General features: G+C 39.0%; 2 protein-coding genes and 1 long non-coding RNA gene across 3 annotated transcripts; 1 reads left to right on the top strand and 2 right to left on the bottom strand.

Moving 5' to 3' along the window:
- The first annotated feature begins 1,749 nt into the window (after positions 1-1,749).
- Positions 1,750-5,944, top strand: LOC111608508. The gene is made up of 2 exons (XR_002752714.1): positions 1,750-4,902; positions 4,990-5,944. It is a non-coding gene; the product is annotated as an uncharacterized LOC111608508 (long non-coding RNA).
- A 607-nt stretch (positions 5,945-6,551) lies between these two features.
- Positions 6,552-9,967, bottom strand: rnaseh2a (ribonuclease H2 subunit A). Its single transcript, XM_005797515.3, has 9 exons — positions 9,901-9,967; positions 9,532-9,667; positions 8,850-8,921; positions 8,551-8,677; positions 8,380-8,467; positions 8,071-8,208; positions 7,331-7,418; positions 7,074-7,197; positions 6,552-6,884 (listed from the first exon to the last, which is right to left on the bottom strand). Exons 2-9 carry the CDS (start codon positions 9,656-9,658, stop codon positions 6,731-6,733), a joined length of 918 nt encoding a protein of 305 aa, XP_005797572.1. The 5' UTR covers positions 9,659-9,667; positions 9,901-9,967; the 3' UTR covers positions 6,552-6,730.
- Positions 9,968-11,486: 1,519 nt separating this feature from the next.
- On the bottom strand, positions 11,487-15,659 carry LOC102221365 (transcription factor Sox-10-like). The gene is made up of 4 exons (XM_023334687.1): positions 15,561-15,659; positions 14,566-15,271; positions 14,048-14,322; positions 11,487-13,597 (listed from the first exon to the last, which is right to left on the bottom strand). The coding sequence occupies exons 2-4, from the start codon at positions 15,006-15,008 to the stop codon at positions 12,807-12,809; spliced, it is 1,509 nt and encodes a 502-aa protein (XP_023190455.1). The 5' UTR covers positions 15,009-15,271; positions 15,561-15,659; the 3' UTR covers positions 11,487-12,806.
- Between the last annotated feature and the right edge of the window lie 11,795 nt (positions 15,660-27,454).

The following is a 27,454-nucleotide window of genomic DNA, read 5'->3' as shown; positions in this document are numbered from 1 at the left end:
GCATAAGAGCATTTTCCAAAAATTGTGGAGGAGTTTTTTTTTTAAAAAGGGTGAACTCCTTCTCACTCACCAAAAATAGTCATTTTTGACTATTTTGACTGTCCTGCTTGAAGTTACGAAATAACAGGATGTCTTGTCTTCTGGGGAAAGAACAACTGAAAGTAGAGGTGAGGAAAAACAGAAGGTTTACACCATGGATAGCTGGATAGCTCTTGGTGGAGTCAGCAGTCAGACCATCAAGGTGACTACAAATGTTATTTACAAGTATAAATGTTTTCAGGTGAAAAAAATACAGTGGCTTTCATTACATAAAAAAATAACTGCTCTTTCCAAACTTTAATCTTGCTGTGTTTTCTTCACATATTTAGATCAGTGACTTTTCCCAGTGTTTGAGCTCTGTGAGTTCAGCATTTTGACTTCCCATTCAACCACCACATGTGCACTGGCATGTAGCATTGGCTTGAAGTGACTTTGTTAGTTTGTTCGACCTCCAAGCTACTGATCTGTCTCCAGACTTTCACATTCTCAGTTGTCTGAAGCTCCATTTTTCGCTTGCTTTTTTATGCATTTCTTCACATATGAAAATTAATCTATCATGATCAACAAGCCTGAACAGAACATGGTGAAAAGGAAAAAGTGAATTACATGCCCTTTCATATTTTCTGCCTGCTTTGTTGCTAATGAGATAGCAGTAACTGTTGCTAGTTAGCATAAACATATTTCCTGCTGCACTTACTTAAACAACTCATCTCTGTGTAGATAACTTTTGTAAAGCAAATTTGGTTACGGCATATGTATAATCTAATCAAAATTATTAAAGTCTATCCAAGTCCTGCTGCTAGATTTTTGCTGTTTTCAAACATGAACAAGATCAGATGTGTTGCTCTACAGAAATGTTCACATTAAAATTGTAATTTAAGTTTTAACACAGAGTGGAATCTGCCAACAGTTACATGCTGTATATTGAAGTAACAGATGGCGCTACAACTAATTAGCAGGTACAAAGCCACGCATGAACCATCAGATGACAACCATCAGTTCACACATTTGGAGATATGCTGAGCACAACAGCCTCTTTACCAACTTGGACCACAGTTTGTCCATTGTATTAAATTACATTATTATTATTATAACATGATCACCGTGCATTATAATTTACAAATGGAATACAAGACATTCTATAAGTGAAGTATGATGATAAAAGAAACACATTGGATAGAGTTTGGAAAGGTTACAGGTAAGACCTTTAACAACCTTGGCTGGTAAGAGTTGTCACATTCATGCCATATTAATCTTCTGTTGATGTCAGTTTGCACTTAGCATGTAATCTGAATATGAGGTGAAGCACAGGTGAAATAGTACATTTCTAATACTTGTGTCTTTCACCTAGTGCACAGAAACCAATGTTTGAAATCCAGTACTGTGGTGCCCAACACACATATTTGAAGAAGGATTGCGCTTTCTACTGTCTGTCATTTTTTCTTCTTTCCTGTTTATCTAGATAGCAGTAGTTTTTCTTGCCTCCTTAACATTTGCTTTTTGTGCAGATCTACTCCCGTGAGGCAGCTCTGTAAGCTTCCCCCTTCTCATTTCCAACCCTGTCTGTCTGGAAGTAGGTCACAGACTACAGCTGTGTTAAAAGCTTTTCTAAATAAAACACCATAAGCTCAGCAGTGTTGAGCATTAGTCATCCCAATACTTGAGGAAGTTAAAGAGAGCTGCATATATGGTTGCACAGTGTCTGCTTGTTTTTCTTCATATGGAAATTAGAACAGGACAATGTGTTACCCATCAAAGCATCTTTCAAAAAAGTTTCCAGCCCAGTGATGGGCTTTGGTTCTGGCAATATTTGCTTTTTATAGCATATTTCTATGAAATAATGAAGAAAAAAAAATACATTCAGTGTCTTAAAGGTATTTAATATATACACTTCATTAAATTTAAATGAAGTAAAATTATATTTTATGTCTCAATGATGCAGACATTGAATTTGAATACTTGGCATGCCCTGAATCAGTTTAGTTTTCCTCTGGCGCCATCTTGAGGTGGCAGTCTTTCGATGGTTTAATAGCAGTAAAATTCACATTGAATGAATCCCATGTTGATAACCTTACTATTGTTTCATTTATAAAAATAAAGTAGCAAGTGCTGTTTTGAACTGTTCAATCTACATATTCAAGCTAATCTAAACTGCATATAGGACAAAATATTTAGTTTTATTAAAGTGTATTCACACCTTTGCAAACTCTGTTGCAAATGTGGAACTTAGAGTTATTTCCAAAAGTGTTCGAGCCCCTGGAGCTATTTTGGAAAGAACAAGCATAAATAAAAATGTTCCTATCATTTGATGATCATGCACTTCTTCCATGAAATCCTGTAAACATACAGCAAAGTTTGTTTTTTAATGTAATAAATTATGGGAAAATTCCATAGGTATGAATACTTTTGCACAATCTAAAGTGATACAGATGACACAGAAGTAACACAAACAGCAATGAAGTAAAGGAAAACTATGGGTGGCCTCAGATGTGGTTGTTTGAAAGATTTAATTGCTTTTCAAATGCTATAATGGCTCTGTTCATAGTAAGGAAATGGTATGATTCTGAAAATTGCCCACTGCTCTTGAGGCCAATGAGAGACCAGTTCTGACAGAAAGAAGAAACTTTGCTGCAGTTACCACTGAAGTTACTGCACTATAAAAGCATTGGATACCATTAAAGATAACCTGTACACTGGTTCAGGAAGAATATTTGTGGCAAAGAATATTCAGGCTACTCAAACAGGCTCCTTGAAATGTGGCTGCATTCAAAATGCTTATCAATGGTTTACAAGCTTTCATGGATGCTACTGCATGTGACACTCAGCAAACCCTTCATCACTGTGTAATGAATATTAATTAAAATTGAAGCAGTGAGTTATGTGCTGAATTGTCATTAAATCTTTAAACTGGGTGAGGCCAATATAAATGCCAAGAGGCCCGCTCTGCACTTTAATGAAGAATCTTCAAAGGTCACTCATGCAGACAATGGCATTTATAAAACAATTTGCGTCCAATGCTTTTATTAAAATGGCAAAGGCTGTTTTATCAAATTATTTTGGAAATACGCTGCTGTTTTCTGCTGAACTAAGTGCAATTTCTCATCTCTTTTCTGATATTTTAAAAAACAGTATAAAACCTATTTGTCCTTAATGTTTGTGTTATGAATCAAAGTTCTTCAATATTTAATTTGCAAGGCTACTTTTTTAAAGGTGTGTGTATTAACACACCTACAATAGAGTTGATAGTTTTCTGTTGATGCACAGTACTTCTCTGAGTGCAATGTCTGTGGATGTATCTGTGTGTATGTATATTTATCTATGCACTTTTCTGGATATTACTTCTAAAACAAAATAATTTGAGCTTTTTTCATAATTTTAAATACAACCTGCTAATCATCATGATTGTTTATGTAAATGGGTTTTTTGTTGTTGTTGTTGTTTAAAAAAAAAAAATGTATTTGTCTGGAGCAACCACTTTGATTCCGGATTTCATTTATTGATTAAAAGCCTGTGTGTCCGAGTTGGAAAAGAACAAGTTTAATCCCATTAGCCCCATCGTACAGGAGTCTTAAAAAGAAACTGGAACTATCTGTAACAGCTTACTGGATTAGAACCCTTCCTGAACTCATGTAACCTGGGTGACTGTGGGGCTCCAATTATGTTACACCTAGTCAAAAAAAACTTGTGGTTTTAGTTGAACTGAACTTTATTTATGATATAGATGAAAGTTTTTTAATAGCTGGTAACTCAGTAACTATTAACAAGTGCTCAGATGTCAAACCACATCAGTTATTCCCTATAAATAGTAAAGCTTAGATGTCTGTGACAAGTGGATCCATGTAACTAATTCAGGAATGAGTAGCTTGTTGGTATTTTTCCACATTCAGCGTTTGAAATCTCAGTGGGAGAGCAAAGTGCCAAAATCACCCTGTCAATGTGAAATATTTAAAGTTTTCATGTTATTTGACAACATTTAAAAACAAAACATATTCATCCTCAGTACAGCCTTCACCTATTTTTAAAAAATGTTTTCATGGCACCCAGGGCCGAGAATCAACTCAGTGACCACTGTTTGGAGAGATGTAACCTCTCGATTTAGTGCACCTGCTCTACAAACGAGTCATATGTTGCACCTGGAATTGACTTTTTACAAAGACGTTTGTAGAGCATCAATAACATTGGACCTTTTTCATATTTAATTGTGTTACAACCCCAAACTTTATGTAGTTTAACAGTGTAAGACTGAATACACAAAATAGTGGATGGTCACGATGTCCTGGCTGGTAGTTTAAAATGACACATTTATCACAGTTGCATCTCTTAACAGATTAGCATTAAGTTATTATTATCATTATAAGCAAAATTGCTGAAAATGTTTCAAAATCCTATTTTGTTTTGACAAATACATGTGAACATACAGAGACATGACACCCTTTGCTGCTATTTTTGAGCTATTTTAACTTTACTTTCAGTGCTATCTTAATAGCAAAGAATGCTCCAGCTAGTGAGATTTATTTACCTGTAATAAATAGGTCTGGTTCAGGGAGTCTTTGGTAAAAAATGTTCATTGATATTTAAAGTGGAAAGTTTTCTAATGTCAATGTTCAGAAAAAGTCCAGTTGCTTTGGAACAATGGCAGGATGATATAATAGTATTACATTACTCACTCCTAAGCTGAGATAGATAACCAGCTTAGCCCATTGCAGGCTATTGGGCTAACTATTTCTGATCCCATTGACGTTGCAGGAAGCCAGGCTTAAAATAATAAGAGGAGCAGCCTCACAAGGTTATAAAAGGATGCACAAAGAGGGTTTGAGGTAGATGCCAGATTACACGTGTCCTATTCGGACCTGAAACAGGCGGGTGAGTACACAGAGATCCAGAAACTTCCTGGTGAGGCCGCAGCACGCCCTGAGCTCCTCACCTCAACTTCAGCTTTCTTCCACCCAGCCACAATCTGTAAACATGGATCCTGCAGCTCAGACCCTGAACGCCAGCGCAGCCTTCAACAGAGAGGCCTTCCCCAGGAGAGCCATGCGAGCGGCACCCAGAGGAGTCTCATCTCACTTTGTGGGGACTTCAATTGTGATCCTGTCTTCGTTTGCTGTCTCCGCCTTGGCTATGAACTGTGGGAAGAGGATCCAGGAGTTGAGACAAAAACCTCATGGAAGCTAAAACACCTGGACTGATGAATATGCCTTCAATAGCTACCATGAGTTAAGAGTTCTTACAATTACGATTTTCTTTTTCTTTTTTTGCAAAGCCATATTATCTGGCTCTTGTGGTCAGCTTTCTCGTGTCCTTGTACCATAAAGTGTGGGTGTATGTTTAGCATGAGGCATCTTAATGAATGGTCTGAGGAACCAGAAGGATGTGAGACCTCTAGTGGATGAGTTTGAGACTCCTCTGGCTTCCACCAATGTATGTCTTGTTGAACTGGTGCTGATTTCAGAAAGGTGGAAAAAAAATATGCAGTAATATCAAGAAGCCTCTTCCAAATGTTACCTCAGATTTGTTGTCATAGTGATAAAAACAACATTGAAAACTAGAAAAAAAGATGGCTCTGCTCAGAGTGTGCAGAAAGTGAAAGGTGCAAATGTTAGAATGCGTGGCCTACAGAAAGAAAGATAGCATGTAATACATCTTTAGGGTCTATTTGGATCTGAATAATCTTATACACCTCCAGGTGCATGTTATATATTTTATTAACAGAAAATCCTCTAGAGGTCACATTTAATATTGGACTTTAATCGTTTTGTAGAATCACATTCAACATAATCATTATATCTTTGTATTTCAGCTGTCTTTTCTCTACAAAGAAAAATATTAGAGGTATTGTGTATTAGAAGACCTGCAAGCTGTTGTCTCTGGTTTGATGAATGAAAAGTAAAATATTTTTCCCTATTGAAACTAGGCATGGATTGGTTTCTAATATCAAGGTGAAATTTTAAAGTCACAATATCATCCCTACAGAACCAAGTACTTTCAAAGATATACCAGAGAAAGTGTCAAAATGACAGTTTTCTTTGGATGTATTGGGCACAAAGTAATGCAACAACGACACTTCCTCACCTGCTGCTGCGCTCTGATGGTCAGCTCTTCAAGGCTTCTCAAATTTTCTTTTAGATTCCAGATAGACAAATTTTGCAGCTGGAAATAACTAAAGTTAAGAAAAACAAGGAGAGTCACTCTTATCCACGCTGTTCTCAAACTACAGAACAGCAAATTTTAAACTCACAAAGCAAGGCACAGAGCTCACCTAACGGTGGCTGGTTATATTTGCGTTACTCCTTAATAAAACTTCATGGTAGCAGAAAAACATTTCAATGCGATACGTTTGTACAAAATAATATTATTAAATTATTATTAGGTCCTTTTATCTTTTGTTGGCGTATATAGTGTTTTGTTTGAAACTTAACCACTACAGCTCTCCAAACCTGAGTCTTTACATAAAATATACTGTGACCAGGTGCTCAGTGAACTTTTTTGAACAAAAATCTGGAGAAACCATGTTTAACACATTATTTTATTTATTAAAATAATATCAAAGATTGCAGTTTAGATCACGAATAAATCAGCCAATGATGATTTTTCACACTCTGTGAACATCTTAGTTGTTTGTGCTGCTGGAGAATATTCTCCAAATGAGCCTCTAATGTCCGGGATATGCGTCACATGTTCTGATGCCCTTTCAGAGTGACTTTAAACTCTTCAGCCTCCTCTCCGAGAAGAAACGGTGTGTCTGCTGAGCTCTGTCGCCTTCTGCTGATGCGCTAAAGTAAGACAACATGGAACGGTTGTTCTGCTGCTGAGCCGCCTTCTCCCCATCCTCTTCATCATCATCCCTAAGTACACAGATTAAAGAGGTTTTTTTTGATAAAGTGGTTAGAGCTTGTCTCCTGATGTCAAATGATTTTCACAGACCTAAAGTCTGTGAAAATCAAAGGATTTACAGATCAGAGGTTTCCACTAAGTTTTATTTTTATCTTCCAACAATTTTCTTTATGCCTGGAAAAAGTCCTCAGGCTCCTCACCAGTGTACAGGCGCTGCCTTGCTGTCCATGAGAGTCTGAGCTGTGCTCCAGCTGAATCTGACAAACTGAGGATAACCAAACACAGGGTCCAGGTACTTCAGCAGCCACTCTTTAGTTTTGGGGTCTAGCAACAGAAAACAGAAAGTTTTGACATCATTTTCCCACTTTGGCCTTCGTTTAGAGACAAATCTCTAAATCTATGCAGCACACCGAGAATATGAAAATATGCTGCACTTTGACATGTCGAATGTTGTTACCATTGGGATACCCTGAGCCATAATCTGTATCTATCTCCCCCAGGTCTTCTGCAAAGTTCCAGCCTTTCACAACGCGATCTCTGGCAACCTGAAAACCACAACCAGAATTTTCACTGTGAAAATAAAGCAAGAAAACATAACTATAAAAGTACAGCTCATAACCGTAGAGAGACCAATAACTGTTGTCACTCATTTCAGAAAGTGAAACTTGTGGATTCATTAGTCAGGGAATTTTATTCAAATTTGCCCCACCAGGTCTTTGCTACATGACTGGAATGGGTGACAGAAACCTGCCGTATGTCATTAGTAGTGCAGTTTTTCCTGTTTCTTACCACACAACAAGAACATTGATGCTGGTGAACATGGAGTATCTTCATGTACAAACAGACATAAAAACAGAAGAATGCCAGCAGCAACAAAAAAAAAAACAGCTGCCGGACAAGAAGGAAAACAGAAAAATAGCGAAAGCTAAACCTTTAAAAGGAGGTCAATGTGAGGCAACAATAAAAACATCCTTATGATGCGGCAGCAAAGGAAATTACATGTCTTAAAATTGATCAGGAAAGGTTTTATCATTTAGACAACACTTGTATTATACAAATATAAAATAGCATTTCTACCCAGAGGAGATTTAGATTTCCAAGGAAGTATAAATCAGGTCAAACAAACGCTAGAAATAGGACGAGACATGATCAACAAGTGAAAAAAAAAAGGACAGCAATGCATATTGGCTGACTGACCTTTGCACAAATGCTGGCCGCGCTGACAACAGGAAAGAGGGAGTCGGCTTTAGGCCTCACAGTCACCTGGATACCAGGGAAAAGCTGGGACAGCTTCTTCTCATACTTCTCTGCTGGTCCGACTGTGTCCACGTACACCTGAGAAGCATCGGCGATACAGGACAGGACAGAGAGGAGGTGATATGGAGTAAAAAGGGAAAAATAGAGAAGGGAAAATGGCACATAATGAAGCATCAAGCTGCAGGTGCTCTGCGGATATTCAGAACTACATTGAAGAAATTAAACTGTTTTGGTGTAATGTTTACAAACCTCTTTAAGCTGTACTCCACTGTCCAAGGCATACTGAATCAGACAAATGGCTGTATCATGTGACAGGGCATTCAGGTTGTATTTTGTCCTTAAACCAAAATTAAAAACAATGTTATTGTGTGTGCAATTACCATCTCAGGCTGGCACATATATGAGCTCAATGTGCCCTACCTTTGCAACATGCTGGTGGAGATCATGTTGGGCGAAAGAATCTGCAAAGCCCAGCCTACGTAGCTTTGTGCTTCATCCAGTTTTTGGAACAGATTCTCTCTTTCAGCCTCATTTAGCGTCTTTGAATCTAACCAAAGACAAATAAACATTTTATTAAGAGATTAAATGCTTCCGATTGAGGCTTTTTAAAGAACGATGTGTGTGTGGGGGTGTGCGTGCGTGTGTTTGTCTGAGGAAATATAGCAAATAAACTCAGTTTAAACAAGGACTATTCTTCTGAGAGGAAAAAGGAGGATTACCTGCTACTTTCAGATCCTTCAGCTCCTCCTTTTTTGAAACAGGACAAAAACAAATCCCATACACCATCGGTCCTGAATCAGAAAAAGAACATTGTAAGTATTCCAAGAAATTATATATATAATTAGGATCACGGTGAAGTATTTGACGCTGAATTTCAAAAGGGTGTCTAGACCTTTAAACCATAATGTCCAGATGTTATGATATGTCCATTTCTCCAAAATATGTTCAGACTGGCTTTATTCATTTTTTGTAAGCCATGAACAATACCTTGTCATCAGAGACAAAAAACCGTAATTTTACTATGTCTTGGTGCAGGTTTCCATATGTTTGCTGATAATACACTTTTACATGTAGTTGGTAAGGATGCTATTTCACAAGAAAATGTCTTTAACTAAATTATGCATTTATTGTTTCCCCCAGAAACTTAACACCCTGGTGCATTAAGTAATATACAGAAAAGCTACGAGATACAGGGGATGTCACGATGCAATGGTACTTGGTTTCATATTTCTATTTTTAACCCATTAATAATATTCTACATGCTTGTTAACCCAAAAGTCCAACCAGGGACCGTCACTGCAAACTGGCTCTAGCTTTGAATGCTTTTATGTTAGGTATTTGCTAATACTTAACACTTGTCCCAACGCAAATAAGCAGATAAATGATGAAATGATAACGCACCGAGTACAGGACCTCTGCCTGCCTCATCCACTCCCAGGCAGCAGTCCTCCGTCCTGCACACATCAGGAATCCGAGAGGCCAGCCTGCAGCTGCCAGAGTTGTCCGCTTCAAACTGTTTCAGGTCCATTGCTGCTGACTGAACGGACCCAATCGTTAAATGAAAAAGTTTACAACGGTGTTCAAATCGGCGTCCCGATGAAAGCCAATACTGCAGTTTCCAATATTACCACGAGGGGATTACTCTAAGGTTAGCTCGATGCTACATGCTGCTACAACACAGATAAAAACAAGGTTTTCCAAGAGAACTGAGGATAAACTATTAGTTCCCTCGTTTCTAAATAAGTCAACAATAACACAAGTAACTCTGACCTGCTCAGACAGTGGCTGTGCTGCTCTCCTCTCCACTTCCACCGCAGCTTTGCCGCGCCTATTTTGAATTTTCAGGCAAATTACTGCCACCACCTGGACTGGAGGTGGACTCGCACGCATCCATGGTTCAAACATGAAGCGAGCAGTGGGTATAGTAACTGGTTACATTTACTCGGTAACTTGAGAAAAGTTGTAAAAATTGTAAATTTTTTCAGGTTAAAGTAATTCGTGTTTTTACTTGGAAGGTTTGGGAGGTTCTGTTTTTTGTTTGTTTTTTTAAATTGACCACCTTTATTTAGATTTTTCTTTTCTAAAGCTCCCTGTCTCTTCTCTTTTAATTTGGAAAATTACACAATGTAGAGTTTCTTTTCACTCAATTTTGAATTTTCTCTTTTCACTTAAACTGACAAGGAGAGCATTAAGAGTTGAAGGGACCGGGGTGGCGTTGTGACTGGAAGAACTGCAGAAAGCCACAGCTCCACAGAACATGTCAACACAACAAAATACAATACAATAAAAAAGAAAAACAGAAAAAGCTTAAAAAAACAAAAACAGGAAAAGAAAATGAAAACAAATCAGTGCAGAGCAATCCTGGAAGGAAATCTGTTAGTCTGCAAATGATGAGACTGTCCTGAAGATTTATCTTTCTTGGATCGTGACAAGCCTGAACATACATCCAGAGATACGTTTAGCTTTTAGCATAACATGCTAGAATGGTCTAATCAAAGTCCAAACATAAATACAATAAAAAATCTGTCTCTAAAACAAATGCACTCCTTCCAATGAAGTGCCTGAACTCTTTTTCAAATATGATAATACGGGAATGTTAGCTTAAACATGCTAAACTATATTTTCCAAAAAGTTGTAGCTATAACTGCAACAAAAGCAGTTTCTACTAAAAGTTGGGAACTGAAATCAAAACAATGTAACTCTTTTCACATTTTCTTTGAAAACCATCTCTCAGTATCCTTTCACTTTTTTTTTTGCACTATGCTGTTTTGCACCACAAATTGTGGAAAAGTTTAAGTGCTATTATTATTTTAGAACTCCAATTCTTTACTCTACATCCAAAACGTTTTAAGTATAGAACCGTGCTTACTAGGATTGTGTTCTGAAACATAGACCCAGCAGTGAACTTGACATTTGAATTTTGGATGCCCTCCTAATGAGTTTAAACTGCAGCTGAACGTGGAAGCAGGGAGGGAGCCTCAGGTGGTGAGGACGGGGTAGCGTGAGAGGAAAAGCCATGCACAAAAGTCCAAGTGTGCACTGGTTCCTGGGCTGAAATTGGCTTTGCTTCTTGCTCCTTGCACACTCCCTCCTTCTCTCTCTCTCCGCATCCCTCTTGGCGACTGAAAGGCTCCCTTTGTGCCCCTCAGTAACACGCAGTCCCCAGCCGATTAAACGTGGGGAATTAGTAGTCAATTTTAGCCTCACACCACACACACAAACACAGTAAACAGCTTAGGTTGGTGGGGCTCTGATTGTGTTGTTGTTACAGTTAACGCGTCAGCACCATGTTATTTATTTACTTTTTCACCCTTCACATACTTATTGCACAGAATAAGTCTCACACACAGTTCTTTTTTTTTTTATAAATAAATTGATTTAATAGATGACAATAATATTTCAACATTGCTTTTTTGTAAGGAAGCAAAAATACTCGAGTGAGTGTATACCAAACACTTTACAAAACTAACCAGAATTATACAAAATGGAAGAAGCAAAGATGTGACACACAATGCATTATTACTCACATAAAAAAAGACAACTACATGTCAAAAGGGTCAGTATAAAACATTTGAGTCAAGTAATAAAGGCAAACTTGTGGTAATGACCGTTATTCAGGTTGATAAAGTGGGAGAGGGCTGCAAAGGTGTAAACTGAAGGTGAAGGCACAATTTTGGCTGACATGTAGAGCCTTGTCCATGTGATTCTAATCCTAAAGTAATACCCAGAGCTGGCCTGTTACCCCGAAAGATTTGGTTAAGACCTCTAGATCTTAACACAGGTGGTGGATAAATCATCAAAGTGTTTGTCATTTAAAACTCAACAAAATGCTTTACTTTTGTTTTTTGTTTTTTTCAGGAATTCAGGTGATCGCCACAAAGCAAATAGAACTGAGGTAAATCTCCAAGGAGTCACACATTAAAATACTACATCTTTAAGAGCTCTCTTTCCCTGTCTTTTTCCTATTTTTTCCCCACTATACACGCTTATTTAGTTCAGCAAAAATAGATCCAAAGGAAGAAATATAGAGTGAGCTATCTACAGAATAAAAACAACAACAACAACAAAAGCTTCAGCTGTCCATTTTTGGCCATGAAAAACAATCTTACATCTGAAATGGAACAGAACGTGCTTCTTCTTTTTTTCTCCATAGCAGTGGTGCCGATCAGTGAAGATGGTTACACCATGATGAAAATAAATGCACTACTTGCATGAACACAAAAACACCAAATAATCGTTTAGTTTGGTTAATAAAATTAGATTATGTCAGTCTAAAAACCTGTCACCTCCTGGTGTAATCAGAGTCAATCTTAAATCCAACACTAGTCCAATCCCAGCTCTCGCTCTACCGTTTGTAACGTATATACAAGTGCTGTACATGACAAAGTAAAAAATAAAATAGGATGGCACACGTTTGTTAACATTGACGTGTTTTTGATTGGCTGTGGGCCCATGATTCGCATTTCATTCTGCACGAGTCTCTGTTTCGTGTTAGCTCTTGTGGACACTTTTTATCATGTTGGCTAAAAAAAAAAAAAAACAGAAAAAAAACATGGTAAAAACCACTAATATGGCACAGATACACACATACAATTCATACACCCACATGTTTGCACACAGATACAAGAGATTCACGCACACACTTCCCATATTTCCCGCTGCTCAGCTGCTCTGCCTCAAGGTCTTGTGAGCGTGGTGTAAACAGGCTGCTCCCAGTGTGTGGGGCTGTGAGAGGGCGCCACGCTGGAGGGGTCTCCTATGGTAGTGTACAGAGGCCTCTGTGTAGGGCCCATGTAGGAGAATGCTGAATACAGCCCTGGGGCCTGGCTGGAGTGGGTGTAGTATGCCCCGGGGGCTTGGTGGTCTCCGTACTCAAACTGAGCCCTGGAGGCCAGCGAAGGGAAAGCGGAGCCATAGTGGGGGAGGCTGAGCGGGGTGTAGGTGACGTGGGTACCTGAGGAGGGGGAGGATGAAGCCTCTGCATAGTGGCTAGCGGACGCAGACTCACTTTTGATGGGGGCCTTCGAAGGATCCGAGGACGAAGGAGAGGCCTGAGGCTGCTGCTGCTGCTGTTTCGAGAGCCAAGCCGAGTGCCCGCTGGCTGCAGCCAGGGCGTAAGCGTAGGACGAGGCGGAGGAGCCGGCCGGGGGGGCCCCGGCGCCACTCTGTGGGTGACCATTTGGAGGAAGGTACTGGTCGAACTCGTTGACATCAAACGGCTCAATATTGGACATCACCTCATGACTGATCTCGCCAATATCCATGGTGCCGAAGTCAATGTGGGGTTTGGTGCTTGACGATGAAGGACCACCAGATGCCCCCTCAGCTCCAACTCCAAGGGCGCTCCTGGAACCCCCAGATCCTCCGCCAGCTCCTGTTCCACCCTCCCTTTTGGCATCTGACAGTTTCCCAGACTGAAGCTCTGTCTTTGGGGTGGTGGGGGGTGTGGGTGGGCTGTGACCCTGACCTAGATACAGAGAAGAGAGGCCAGCATTGTCAGGTGAACTTTGGCTTTATTGTTGTTTTCATGTATTTTTGCAATGTACGTTTTTTAAGCAATAGCTTGTATATGTGCGTGACATTGAAAAGAATTGAGAGTTAATGTGGTTGAGGCGACTTCCATCTAAGCAAAGTGAAAATGTATCTGAAAGTGAAGTGTAAAGAGAAGTCTACATAAAGACATCAAACAAGCCTTGTGTCAGGGTTAAGGGTGTATGGTTAGGGTTTAAGTTGAGACTAAATTAGAACATGATATATGTGCTATAAAGTTTAATTATATATTTTACTTGGCTCTACATTGCTATCAAAGACATATCCATCAATGTCCATAATTTGGGAGGTTTAGCTTTAAAATATATCTCTTTAAATGTTGATTACATATCTTGGCTTTGTGCACCAGGATACAGGATCTACACACCTGTGGGATGATGGTGATGGTGGTGGTGGTGGTGGTGCAGGTCACCCAGGGGAGACCCAGCCCCACCATTGTGATCCAGGTGTAGGGTCTTGTAGTGGGACTGGGAGTGGCTGGCCTCCCCTTCCCCCTGGCTGTCGGACTCACTGGCTGGGGTCAGTTTGCCATTTTTGCGTCTCCGGGGCTGGTACTTGTAGTCTGGGTAGTCCTTTTTGTGCTGTTTTCTCAACCTCTCTGCCTCCTCGATGAATGGCCTCTTGTCGCTCTCGTTTAGCAGTCTGGGGGTGAGAAAAACAAGGACAGATTAAATCCCATACGTTCCTTGAGACCGATTAAGTACAGCTTCTCCAAATGTAAAATGAAGCAACTCAAAATGTGAATGTCTTTTTATGATTTGTGACTCAAAAGAAATACAGCTCGCATGCAGCGTTTCAAATTTAAGCACATCATCATCCCTTTGCTTTACATCCTGAAAGACATGAATGATAGCAGGGCTTGTCTGCTCCTCCGCTCATACGAACCTCCACAGCTTGCCCAGGGTCTTGCTGAGCTCCGCGTTGTGTAGGTGGGGGTACTGATCTGCCAGCTTCCTCCTCGCGGCTTGCGCCCACACCATGAACGCGTTCATGGGCCTCTTCACGTGGGGCTTCGCCTTGTTCCCGTTGTTCACGCGCACCGGCATTGGCACGAGCGTCCAGTCGTATCCGTCCAGCACCTGACTGACCGCCTCCCTGATCCCGATGGGGAAGCGATCGTCCTCCTCCTCCGACTTGGCCCTCACTATGCCTCCGTCCTCGCTGCCCGCATCCGCCACGCAGAGCGCGGTGAGCTGCTGAGGCGGGCCGCTCAGGGGGGAGTCCGGGCCGTGTGGCGCTCCGGACTGACTCGGTGACAGCGAGTGGCCGTCATCTGACCCCACGGGACTCAGCTCTGACTCTGACAGGCTGTGCTCCTCTCCCGACATAGTTTCTATATTTCCTCTTATACTATTATTATTTGTTTGTTTATTACACTGACAAAACACCTTTAATGCAGTAGTAGGTTTTAAATATAATTAAAAAAAACAATCTCTTTTATTAGATATTGACTTGTTAAAAAGTTTATAGTGTCACCAATTAATGATTAGTTCTGACTCTTCTTGGGAAAAGTCATAATTGTGAGCCCAAATATCCTTTCTTGCTGTCGGGTCCTTTTTTTTAAAATGTAATTAAATTTTTTAAATAGCAGCTAAAATGAAACAAAAAAAGAGAAGAAAGTTTAACTCGATTAAAAATCTGAAAATAAATGTTATAAAAAGCTAAAATGTATATGAACCAAAAACTTGCTGTTTATTTCAGTTCATTATAACAGGTGAAATTTAACATCTCCAAAGAAAATCCAAAAATTCTAATACAATTTTATGCTAAATACAAATTAATGCCAAATCTGGGTCAGTGTAAAGGACTATTGTACGTTACACATAAATATCGATATCATTTATGTCCGAAATGTTGCATTATAAAATTACATAACCTACCAATTTAGATGTCCAGTGGTGGTGTGTGTGGCTGACTGCGGAGCCGATGAATGGCTGCTCTGTGTGGCAACAGCGGAGCTTAAAGAGCGCCTTGTGAGAAGGACTGGGAGGAAAAAAAAGTGATTGAAACTGGAAAACATTCCCAAAGAGACAGCATTCCAGTACAGGGCTAATCCCCGCCCCTCGGGGCACAGTGCTGCGCTCTGATTGGCTCTTTAGTGACGCAGATGTTGACTAAGTGGACCGAAACGCGTATCAGAGCTCAGTGCCCATCAATGTTGGATTTGCAGCAGAGGAGAGGTGAGATTTTTTACCTTGGAGTAGTTTTAGATGAGTGTACAGTGCGCCCATTTAGAGGCAGGAGAAGGCCATCTTTGTTGGACGTGTTAACATGGTTCAAACAAATAAGCAATCGTGGGGAGAGTTATTGCTCGGTCATTTCCAGAAAAAAAAAATGTAAAAAATTAATCGTGAAATGTAGTGGGCCAACAGAAGTATGTAGTACTTGGTACAATGAGCGTAGCTCCCAAATCTGCCACATCGATTAGGAAATGCTGAAGAAGTCCACACGGTTGTAAACATTTTGAGCCGACCTTCACTCTTTCCCTTAAATCCAGTGAAACACCTTTTGATACCGTGAAATTAGTTCCCAAACTTCCCGCATGCATCTGGAAAACTCAAAGGATACAGTTTGCATTTTCCGTTAGTGAATAGAAATCATAAAAGTTTGATGTGCATTTGCATTTAGCCCAGTCAGTGATATCTCTGAATAAAATGTCCCCAAATCTGACACATTGACTTGGAAAACCCAAGAAAGTCTACATAGTTTTCAATTTAGCTTTACAAATAAACATTTAAAAAGTGTGACCTGCATTTATATCTACACCCCTTTATTTGATAACCCTAAAATAAAAACAAGTTAAACACATTTTGAAAACCCAACTTTGCTTCCTTTCTTTTTTTTTTTTGTTTGTTTGTTTTGTGCATGTAGTATGGCGTTCATTTGTACAAAACCTTGCTTAATTCAATACCTATGAATAAAATCTAGAGAAGCATGTAGAAACAGAGCGGCGCCCAAAACTTTATTTTATTTAAATGAACAAATTATAAATAAAGTTCATTATAAGCCTCTCACACACCATTATTAGTTTTAAATTCTTGGTTGTTTTATTGTTTTTAAAACTGTCATGTGGTTGATATTTAATGTGGCTTTTTTAGTGATCCCCAAGGTAAACCCATTCTAGATTGCTCTTTAATGTTAAAATTCTGATAAAATAAGAAATAGTGTGAACCAACTGTCTCTACAATACTGGAGAGATCTTTTTTACAAGTGGGTCACATTTATCTTCTGACCTCATTGAACATCTGTTCATTGAATCAAAAACGTTTTTTTTTTTTTTTTTGTTTTTTTTTTTACATTTCTTCCAAATCAGAACCACAAACTTTATAATGTGAAGGGAAAGGAGATATGTATTCACAAATATAAGTCTACAAAGTTACTCTGATGCCCCTAAATAAAATAGTTAATTGTGCACTTTGCTCTGCAAAACTAGTTTAAATTTCAGGTGAACTTTAGGTCAGTAAACAGCTGATTACTGAAACTTGAAAACAACATCAAAGTTGCATTACATCTTCTGTACAGTCTGTATGAATTTTACAGCACCTTGCCAAATTATCACCTTTTTCACACTGCGTCACATTCCAACAGTAAACGATTAGTTTATTGGAAAGCAGTGAATTAAATTGAAAGTGGTGAATTGCAAAGAGAAGAGAGAACTTTATTATTTGTATTTTTTTGGTGTTTTTCTGCAAACAATAATCCAGAAAAGTGTCCAGTGGATTTCCATTTGGGCTCCTCTTTACTCTGATACCCCCAAATAACATATAGACCCTATTTTTGATACAGTGATCATAATACCTAAATTTGACGTTATTTGTACATTAACTATATGAAGCCTATCAAAAGCTGTTATTGGATATTCTGTCATGTTGTTGATTTTTAACGTTCATCTGCATTTTTTTTAATACAAACAAGAAAAAACGTTCCCTCCTCTGCTACATGTTGATCAATCTCCCTTTTGGATGAAGATGTGGAAGCAGCTACAAGAAAAGTAAAAAAAAAAAAAGAAAAAAAGAACAAATCTGATTATTGACCCTACCCATATTGGATAGTATGTTCCGTAATGTTTTCTTTTTAAAACTCCTTGTAAGTTCAGTAATTGCACTGTTCTCTTCGTTGCTGTGTGTCCGCACATGATGGCCCATTTGCACGCTGTTTCAGGCCGTGATATAAACCGTTAAAGTGTGGCCTAATGGGAAGCACCGTCTGATGAGCGTATAAAAGACACACACACACACACACACATACACACACACACACACACACACACACACACACACACACACACACGCACACACACAGTCACCAAACGACAGCAACAATGACCCCTGTGTGTCCGATTGCTTCTTATGTGTAGCCCGGCTCTCAGTTTTCTCCCTCTCTCTCCCTGCTCCTTCTCTTTGCTCTCTTTGTCTCCATCTCAGGTGAATTGTAGCCATGTGATCAAACGCCCAAGCCTCTATCCATTAACCCTCGTAAATGAAAAAAATGGGGGGAACAAAAAGCAGTTTTGTGCTGCAAACATGGAAAAAAAAATGATAACAGAGAGCGATGTGTGCGTCTTCCTCCCCTTATGTCCAAGACACAAGTGGCGCACACAGAGAAAATAGTCGGCGGCAGACGGGGACGCAAGGACCTCTCTGTTTCTCCCGCTGCGACACTATCCCCGCTCCTAATGTGCACCCATCTGGATTTGGGCCTCGGAGGTGCTGATGGTGGTGCTTGGGCTTGAGGAAGATGCTGGTGGAGGGGAGGTGTGGGAGTGTGTGTGGGGGGGGGAACACCTTGCTTACTTGCTGCACCCGGCCGGCTAAATTGCAGCGGCACAGAGATTCTGCGTGAGGCCTCTCAGGCTTGTGGAGTGAGTTGTGCTTTTAGTTTTGCTTATTTTCGTTCAGGTTGTTTCTGCAGGAAAGGGTTAGTATGTATTCGTTTTGTTGCTGTTGTTGTTGTTTTCTTTTCTGTGTGTTTGCAGATTGTTGAGGGCTGAGGTTTCATGGGGGCTGTTTGGTTCTTGCTCCTGGATGCGCCATTCGCCTCCAGGGACTCTGTCAGTTTGATCTGAGAGAATGTCCGGAATGAATAATCTCTTTAACAAAGCTCATAATTTAGAATTTAAAAAAATTCGATTTAAATGCATTTAAATACTGCTTCAGCAGTTATCAATACATTCATATTTTTTTAAAATGACTGTTGAGTTGATTAATTGCGTAAGAATTTTAGTAGATATTTTATTAACTGAAATTTGAAATTTCCACTTCTGAATTTCCCTTGAGTAGTTTTTTTTTTAATTAATCAAAGTGTTTTCGTTGTGCCGAAAATAATGACAATGATAAAAAATGTCCGATTTTTTTTTAGTGCGTAATAACAAAATGCGTTGCGCTTCGTGGATAAAGCTGAAATAAAATCTCAGCTTTAATTTCAGATTTCAGATTGATTTTTGCAATATAATATTTTGAATTCTTTAAGAATAAACAATCCAAATCAAAGATTTTTATCAAGGAGGACAGCATAAACAGCTTTACAGCTAAATCATGTTTGCAATTGACAACAAAATTATTGATTGATATGTGATAATCAATGCTGAGAAAGCGGAGTGCCTTGAAACGCCTTTATAGCTTGACGCATGATTTGTAACCTGCTCACTTTCAGATGTTAAAAATGTATACATATATATTTATATTTCATTTATTTATATAAATAAAATACAAATATTTATAGTTAAAATCATTTTTCATATGAGAAGCGTATTTCTGGATTTTTAAATTCATATAACAATGTTTGTTGTTTTTAGCAATTACACATTTCTCAAAACTATCTTGACGTAAACAGATATTTTATGTCTTAAATTTTTCCAATATTTCCAATATTTCAAAACTCAAATAATTTCGTGTAATGTGACCATATTGCATTAATTTATGCCTTCTTTGTTTTAAAATTAAATGCCTTCTTTACATTTAGCAGAAGCAGATAGTTTATTTTAAACAAATTTATGCTTTTTATACTTTTGTACTTGATGCGTATCACTCAGACATTTTTACCCCTCTGACAGGTGTTTCAATGAGGCGATCAATTTGTCTCGTAAGTAAGTACGTGGATGACGTAGTACAAACGTAGCGCGAGTTCACGTATTCCTCCCAAAGCTATAGGCTAAAACACAAAAGGGACATGTTCATAAATATTGTGCAGCACAATAGTTTTTTTCCTGCAACTTCCTCAGCATTTTATATGTCCGGAAGCCAAGCTGGAAGCAGGGCGGTTCCACAGTCGCTGACTTTTCAAGTTAGAGATCCGACTTCACCGAGCGTTTCATTTGTGGACTTGGGAAATCTGACTTCCGAGGAGAACATAAGCACAGCATCTGCAAGTCAGCAAACCAGTCATTTACTAATTGTAATTCATCTAAGTCATGTTCAATAAGTTTGGATATTACCTAAAAGTTAATTTACTCAGTAACTCGATTCACAAGGAAAATATATAGATGATCTACAGTCCGTGTTGTCGGTTAATTATGGTGATTCCTGGCTTGTAGCTGGAAACATGACATTTAAGATTAGAATACTATGTACATCCGACCAAGAACGCTTTTAATCCATAAATCCATAAATAAAAAAAACACTGAGAGGTTGTTATTATCAAAACATTTTGATAAGACATACAAGCCCAATCAGAACATATATTTGAATTTTTGTAATATGAATCTGACTTGAAAACTGTTAAATTTCCAAGTCATAACTCCAAATTGGGGAATTTGGGAAACACCTTAGAGGCAAATAGAATTCCTCCTTTGTATTTTGGAAAACCAATAAGATGTGCAATTTGCATTTTTGTATCTCTTCCCATTTTAAGGGTTCAAACACAAGAGGAAGATGTTTATAATTCGAAGTTATACAGCTCTTTTCCTGCTGCTGGCTTATTGTGGTACACACTGTCAGAGCTGTGTGTAAAAGGCTTACACCTGCAAATTTCCCAGTTTTATGTGTGCAGCCATGTTGATTGTTGAACTTGGGCCTGCTTGGAGCAATCTGACTTTATGAAGTCTGAGTTGCAGCTTCAGGAAACGGTCTTGTTGCATTTCAGAGTGGTAATTTGTAAAAACCAAACTTTGGGCATAGAAATAGAATGCATCTTTATACAGAATGCTCTGCTATGATGGAGTCAAAAAGTTTCAAGTTATGATTCTTTTACCTGCGACTGACATGTTGTCCAAATGTTTACTCTGCTTGTGCACAGGCAACATTTTCCTGTCTCTAGTTAAACTATCATGAACCTCGGGGCAGCTGTTGCTTGTTAGAAAATAGAGCTCACATGGTTGCATCAGTAACTGCGCTAACCTGCCATGTGACTACACTAATGGGCCTCTCCATGGCTCCGCAGACTGAAGTGTCACAAGAGCCTGCTTCCTGGCTCCTGGGGGAGAGTGGGGAGACGATGGGAAGACAGGGTCTCATGATCAAGATGGGAGGTCACAGATCCTAGTGGGTCAAAGAGTCAGCCTCAGGTGCACACTCTGTCATGAGATAGAAATACTGGCTCATTTAGAGTTATTCTATGATTGGTCAATTCATTTCACCAGAACATTTTGATAGAGGTGTGTTTTTTTTCTGATCAGGCGCTGGAGGTACAGAGGCAAATGGAAAAGTGAGAACATCCTTTAGAGTTGACCTCAATAGTTGCACAGATCTCTGGGGGAAATTCCTGAAATCTGATGAGAGACAAGAGGGAAAAACAGGCTGATACAAAGAGAGAGAGAGAGAAAGTTGGAGAGAGATGCAGATAAGCATGCACAGCGGTCAAATATTCTGGGTCACATTCTGCATTAAACTGATGCATAATCGCTGGAAAGTATTCACTCCCATGTCAATAGGCACTTTTGGCTTGAACTGAAAGGCAGCATTTGTTCGAAGAGATGACGAACTCATTAAAAAGACTTTGAATTTGTGACATAAATTAGTCTACTTGGCCCAGCTGCCTTAAAAAAGAAGAATTAATCAGTAAACGCCACAACAGTTCTTGTGCTTCGGGTTGGCTGTGTATATTCTTGACTTCTGGAAAACACTGTAATTCATAAATGTCATTTCCTCTGAGGGTCTGGGTGAAGACAACACTTGTGGTCAGTGCTTCTTGCTTGGGAAATTCCAGCTCCTAGGCTATTGCTGCCAATAAAAATGCATCTCATGTGACTCTGCCGCCATTTTCTGGGACCTGTGTGGTGAGCTCTGGAGACATCGTCTCTCCCATAAAACTTTTATGGTGTCAGATTCTGTGAAGCCATGCTGTGTTTTGTAGTATTCATGCCTATTGAAACTTCAACCAAATGTTTTATACATTTTATTGGGGTTTTATTTGATAGACTAACACAAATTAGTATACGAAAGAAGGTCTGAAAATCTTTTTTTTAAAAATTAAAAATTCTTGCATGTGTTTTTTTTCAGTGGTAACTTGAAAAATCAGAGCTACCGGAGCTACCCTTTTACTTTTGCTCTTAGTTCAGCATTAAAATTCTTGGTCTACATGTGAAACCTTGAACATATCATCACCTTCAAACATGATGGAGGGAGAATTATAGTGTAGTGCAGCATTGGAACAAAACCTAGTGGAGGCTGCATATCACTTGAGACTAGAGTTGAGGTTCACCTTCCATCAGTTCAGTGACCCTAAACATACAACCACAGCTTTGAAGTGGTTCAGATCAAAGCATAATCATGTGTTAGAATGGCCTAGTCAAAGTTCTGCTCTAACTCTGATCAATACTTTGTGGCAAGACTTCAAAATCAAAGTTCATGTTCTGCATAGGACAACAGGCGAAACATTTACCCTCTGTAGCGGCAAGGATAGCAAAGCCAGCAGCTAAAGGGCTCTACAAAGTGTTGATTCATGGGTGGTGCGTAGAGATTTTCAGATTTTTATTTATAAAAACTTGAAAATAGATGCATAGTTTTTATTCCATGTCACATTTGTCCACTAAATTATTTTTGCTCCGTCACTCTGATGTCCAAAGTTTTTGTCATTGGGGCCACATTTTCTATTATACCTTTTTAAAATTGGGATTAGAAGCTCTTTTTTTTCATTTTGCTTACTCAACAATAAAGTGAACATGCAGTCGTTTACTGAGTAAAGTAAAGCAGCCAGTATGTAGAGAAAAGATATGTAAATGATTGTAGGTCCAAAACATAAAGCTGGTCATGCAGATTTACCCGCTTAAAAAAAAAAAGATAATATAGAGTGCGATGGGTGTGTATGAGTCACATGTGTTAGTGTATTTTCATCAACAAGAACAGGATATGATACATTTTTACTTTATTTAGCCAAGTTTACTAAATTGATTTACCAAAATCTGTTTGTGGTTCTGTTTATTCTCAAATTAAATTAGCAAAAAAAAAAAAAAACATGGGTTACATTTTGAATACTTTGTGTTGAACCTCATATTTTACATCTTGAGATGATTTTTATTTGACTGGATCTGTTTTGGTACATACTAACATTTTTTTTTTTTAAATGTGCATCTGCATTAACCACGTCTGTTGGGAAATCTATTTTAGTTTGTCCTTCTACTGCTGCAGAAAGCCGCACAAAATCATTCGAAACGCCACAAATGGCCCCCGGGCCACACTTTGGGGATTGCTGGACTATCACATGAAATCCCAATGAATTACATCCAAGTCTGTGGTTGTAATGTGACAAATTCTGAAACAGTTCGAGCATTATATATGCTTTGACAAGGCGCAGCATTGACTCATTGAGAATATATAGAGGCTCAAAATCTTTATAGTCTGAGGACAGGGCTGAAGTCTTTGAGTGCAGGTGCATTTTCAGCTTATCTCTTGATTTATGCAGCATGTAGACTTTTTAAGTTGTAGTGATGCAGTGACACGCCATCCATGGGGATGGATTAAAAAAAGAGAGATTCTGCTATCTGACCTCTGTCACTCCCTTTTTTGCCCATTTTCACCAAGTGAATTAGTGCAGCTGCACCACACTTAAATGGGTGCCCCTCTTTTTTCTTTCCTCCAAGAGTGTATGTGACCAAGCATGAATCCTCCCTTTGTGCTCCATCTGCAGAGCCCTCCTCCGCCCCCAGTGGTTTCTTGCGTTCTTCATCTTTTCTGTTTGGGGAAAGAAGGGGGCTTTCGGTTGCGATAGCGGCAGCACTTGGTGAGGTGGTGGCGGTGGTAGCGATGGTGGTGGCGGGGGACGAGAGGGGTTGAGGGAGGAGGGGAGGGGGGAACTTGTTGGACTGCATTCTTGTGCAGCTGTGGAGGCTGGTGCAGGGCGAGGAGGTGGAGGGCAGAGCAGGATCATCATTGCATTGCAGGGCACCATGAATGGTCTATTGTTCGGCCTTTTGCTGTGTCTACGTCTCTTTGCCACGACTTCTGCTACGCTGGAAGCGACAGAAGAAAAGCATGTGAACATAAAGAGAGAAATCTACAACCTGCATATGAACGTGATAAGACCTCCTCTCTCCCCCCAAAACCAAAGTTTCAGTCAAGGTCCGAGAGAGAAGGATGACGGTGTCTCAGGTGGAGAGGGAAGTTAAATCTCAGTGTCATGATGATGCTGATGATGATGATGGTGGGGATGATGGGTTTGGAGACAATGATGGCATTCAGGCTGCAACTTTATGACTGGTTTGCCCTTCAGTCATACATGCCAGCGTGCTGTTTAGTCATGCATTTATGTTGACTCCTGTCCACCCTGAAATTCCTCCGTGAAGTTCAGCAAAGGCAGAATCAGCAAGCGCTTTCTTGTTTGATTACAAAAAACCATGTTATTTCTCAAATTATCTTTTTTTCTTGATTGTACAAACACTTCAGACAGAGTCATTTCTGAACGTTTTTGCATGTCTTTCAAGACTTGTATCCCTCCGTTTGGGTTTTTTATTTTTATTTTTCAGTCATGAGAATAAGTGAGTCAAACTTGTTAAGTTAAACAGAGAAGGTCAGCATCAGGTGGACCCAGGTGACCTGTCAGCTCAGATTTAATATTTCTCTTCAATCAGAACAGAGCAAATAACCGAGAGCTTATTGTCCTGGATATGAAAGGCTGTAGACAACTTCATTAAAAGCTCATGAGACAAACATTTGTATTTTTTGTTTAATTTTGAGACAGCATTATTTTTAGACTTAGTGTTTGTCTTTAATAAAATAGTAACTGAATAATGTTTGCAAGTCTTTTTATGAAGCCTAATGCTTTATCCTATTTAACCAGGAATGCTCCAGATTAAAAAAAAACCTCTTTGGTCAGTGAGTCCTCATAAATATTTATTTTTTTTCCCATGAAAACATAGACTGTTAAAACGCAGAGCTACAGATAAACAGAAAGTTGTCTTTAACCCAGATCAAATACACAGGTAAGCCCACTTTTATTCATACCCGTTTTGGGGTTTAAAGTGTTTTTTTTTTTCATTTTACCAACATATTTCTTATGACTGAAAGTAATGTTAGCATTTTTACGATGTCCGGTCCTGACTTGGTTCTGATAGAGAATCTTTGGAGAGAGATAAAGATTAGGGAGATGGACAGGAGGCCTTCCATCCTCAAATAGTTCATCTTCAACATAAATAATCAAGTACCAGTGGAAAGATGCAAAAATCTCTACTTAAAGGAGGATTTGATTGTTGTAATGGTACTGATGATTTTTCCATTGATTATTGACATTGTGCTATTGATTTTTTTGAGAGATGCTTGTCTCATTTCCTGCAGATTTGACCAATTTAGAAAGACAACTTAAACTGAAAATGTTTATATAAGTGTAATACCTCTACATTAGTATGTAATGTAGTTGTATACTAATAGTGTTATAAAAGAACATTGAGTTTGTTCTTGCAGAAGAACATTGAGATTCTTGTTCTAAGTTTATCTTGATGGAATCTGCTTTATCAGACCAATCACCTAGTCATCAGAAAATAACACAAAATAACTCTTTGTGTTATTTTCCAAAGAGTTATGAATCCTGGAAAAGCAAAGGAATGTGGAAGCTTTGATACTGCTACACAAAACACAGCCAGATGCGAAATCCAATTGCTATTAATCCGAAGCAACTCTAAACAGGTGGGTTTATAGTCTTGATGTAATTGAATTCAGTGTTTTGGCTGGAAGTTTGTTCCAGATTAGTGGAACATAAAAGCTGAATGCTACTTCTTCATGTTTTATTTCTGACCTTCTTGTAGACTAGAACCAGAAGATCTTTCTGTAAGGTTGATACATATGTCTTTGGTTCTAAGCCATTCAGTCATTTATAACCTAACAAAAGTATTTTAAAATCCACTCTCTGAGCTGCGGTTGGAGCATTGTATCCCAATGATATAAATATTTTTGGTGTCAGTTGTTGTAAATGGCTAAAAACACCCAATCCTGGATTTGTTTGTGAAGCTGTTAGCTTTTCACCTTGTTAACAGACTCGCAATGATATGGCATCTGTCTGCCACATGAAAGGGAACTATTATGAATTACTATAAATCTGGGATGTTCAATCTAAAAAAAAAAAAAACCTTTGTGATAACAAAGATTATGACTAACCCCATTTCTCTTTTCAATTTTCCCCTCACATTTTGTGTGAGCTTCTCCCTCTCGGGCATACAAAATATGTACAAGGCAAGCATGAAGGGAAGCCAGTGCCCATTTAACTGGCCAGATATTGCCATGCAGCGTGTACAGTAAATGCACACTCTGAGTAAGTACATGGCCCCTGAGTCATGACATCCAACCAAATATTGCATTCAAGTAGTTCTTAGGAATTGTGATTTTACAAACTGAACTTATATTTACTTGTGTAAATTGTGCTGCACATCAATGCTGTATGGAGTTATCCAACTTCTGACACACATGGACAGATGTTCCAATGCAGGACAGTTGAACTACATTTCATTGTTTTGCCTCAGTGGCAGCATGTTTGGTGTCACCCTACTAAGATTTCTACTGGATAGAAGTTTGGGGATTGGGCTGGGTGCTACACAACTTCAATGTTGGTCCTGAAACAAGATACAACTCATTTTTTAGTGCGGTTGGAGTTGTTGTTTTGTTCAAACACCCATTCAAGCACATTTCCTCTTCAACATGAGGGAATGTTAACTCCTCAAGTATATAGATGAATTCAAATTGATCAATAATTTTGGCTATGCCACAAGATATTCCAGACTCTGAGGAATGAGAAACATTCCTATACAATGAAGCATAAGCTGATGATTGAGGGGTCACCATCCTTTACTGTGTAAAGGATGGTGACCCCTCAATCATCAGTGACCCCTCACACCCCCACCATGGACTGTTCTCCCTGCTGCCCTCTGGAAAGAGGTTCCGCAGCATCCGGTGCAGGTCCACCAGGTTCCGAAACAGCTTTTTCCCACTTGCCATCAGACTGCTGAACTCTTAACTGGACTGCACTCAAAATCTGGTCTCCACTTCATACCTTGCACATGTACAGAGCTAAGTAACGTCCATTTTACTGTCAGTCCTGCACTTTATATTTTATATTCATATTTATATTCATATTTTATACTGTATTTTATTTTATTCTGGAGTAACCTCACAACATTGGAACCTCAAAACACTGTCCTGAGCCGTATGCAACGAAATTTCGTTCTGTATACACCCTGTGCATGCAAAATGACAATAAAGTCAGTTTAAGTCTAAGTCTAAGTCAAGTGACTTGAATTTAGTGATAAACTGTCTCCTATGCCTGAAAAGAACAATTTTGCTTTCATCAGTCCATAAAATGTTACTCTATTCCTCTTTATGCCAGTCGATGTTTTGCTTGGCATGTCAGTTTTCAG

The sequence above is a fragment of the Xiphophorus maculatus genome, chromosome 5 (genome assembly GCF_002775205.1).
Source record: "Xiphophorus maculatus strain JP 163 A chromosome 5, X_maculatus-5.0-male, whole genome shotgun sequence".
Classification (NCBI taxonomy): Eukaryota; Metazoa; Chordata; class Actinopteri; order Cyprinodontiformes; family Poeciliidae; genus Xiphophorus; species Xiphophorus maculatus.
Note: the sequence above shows the minus strand (reverse complement) of the source record. Positions and strands in the feature narration are given on the sequence as shown.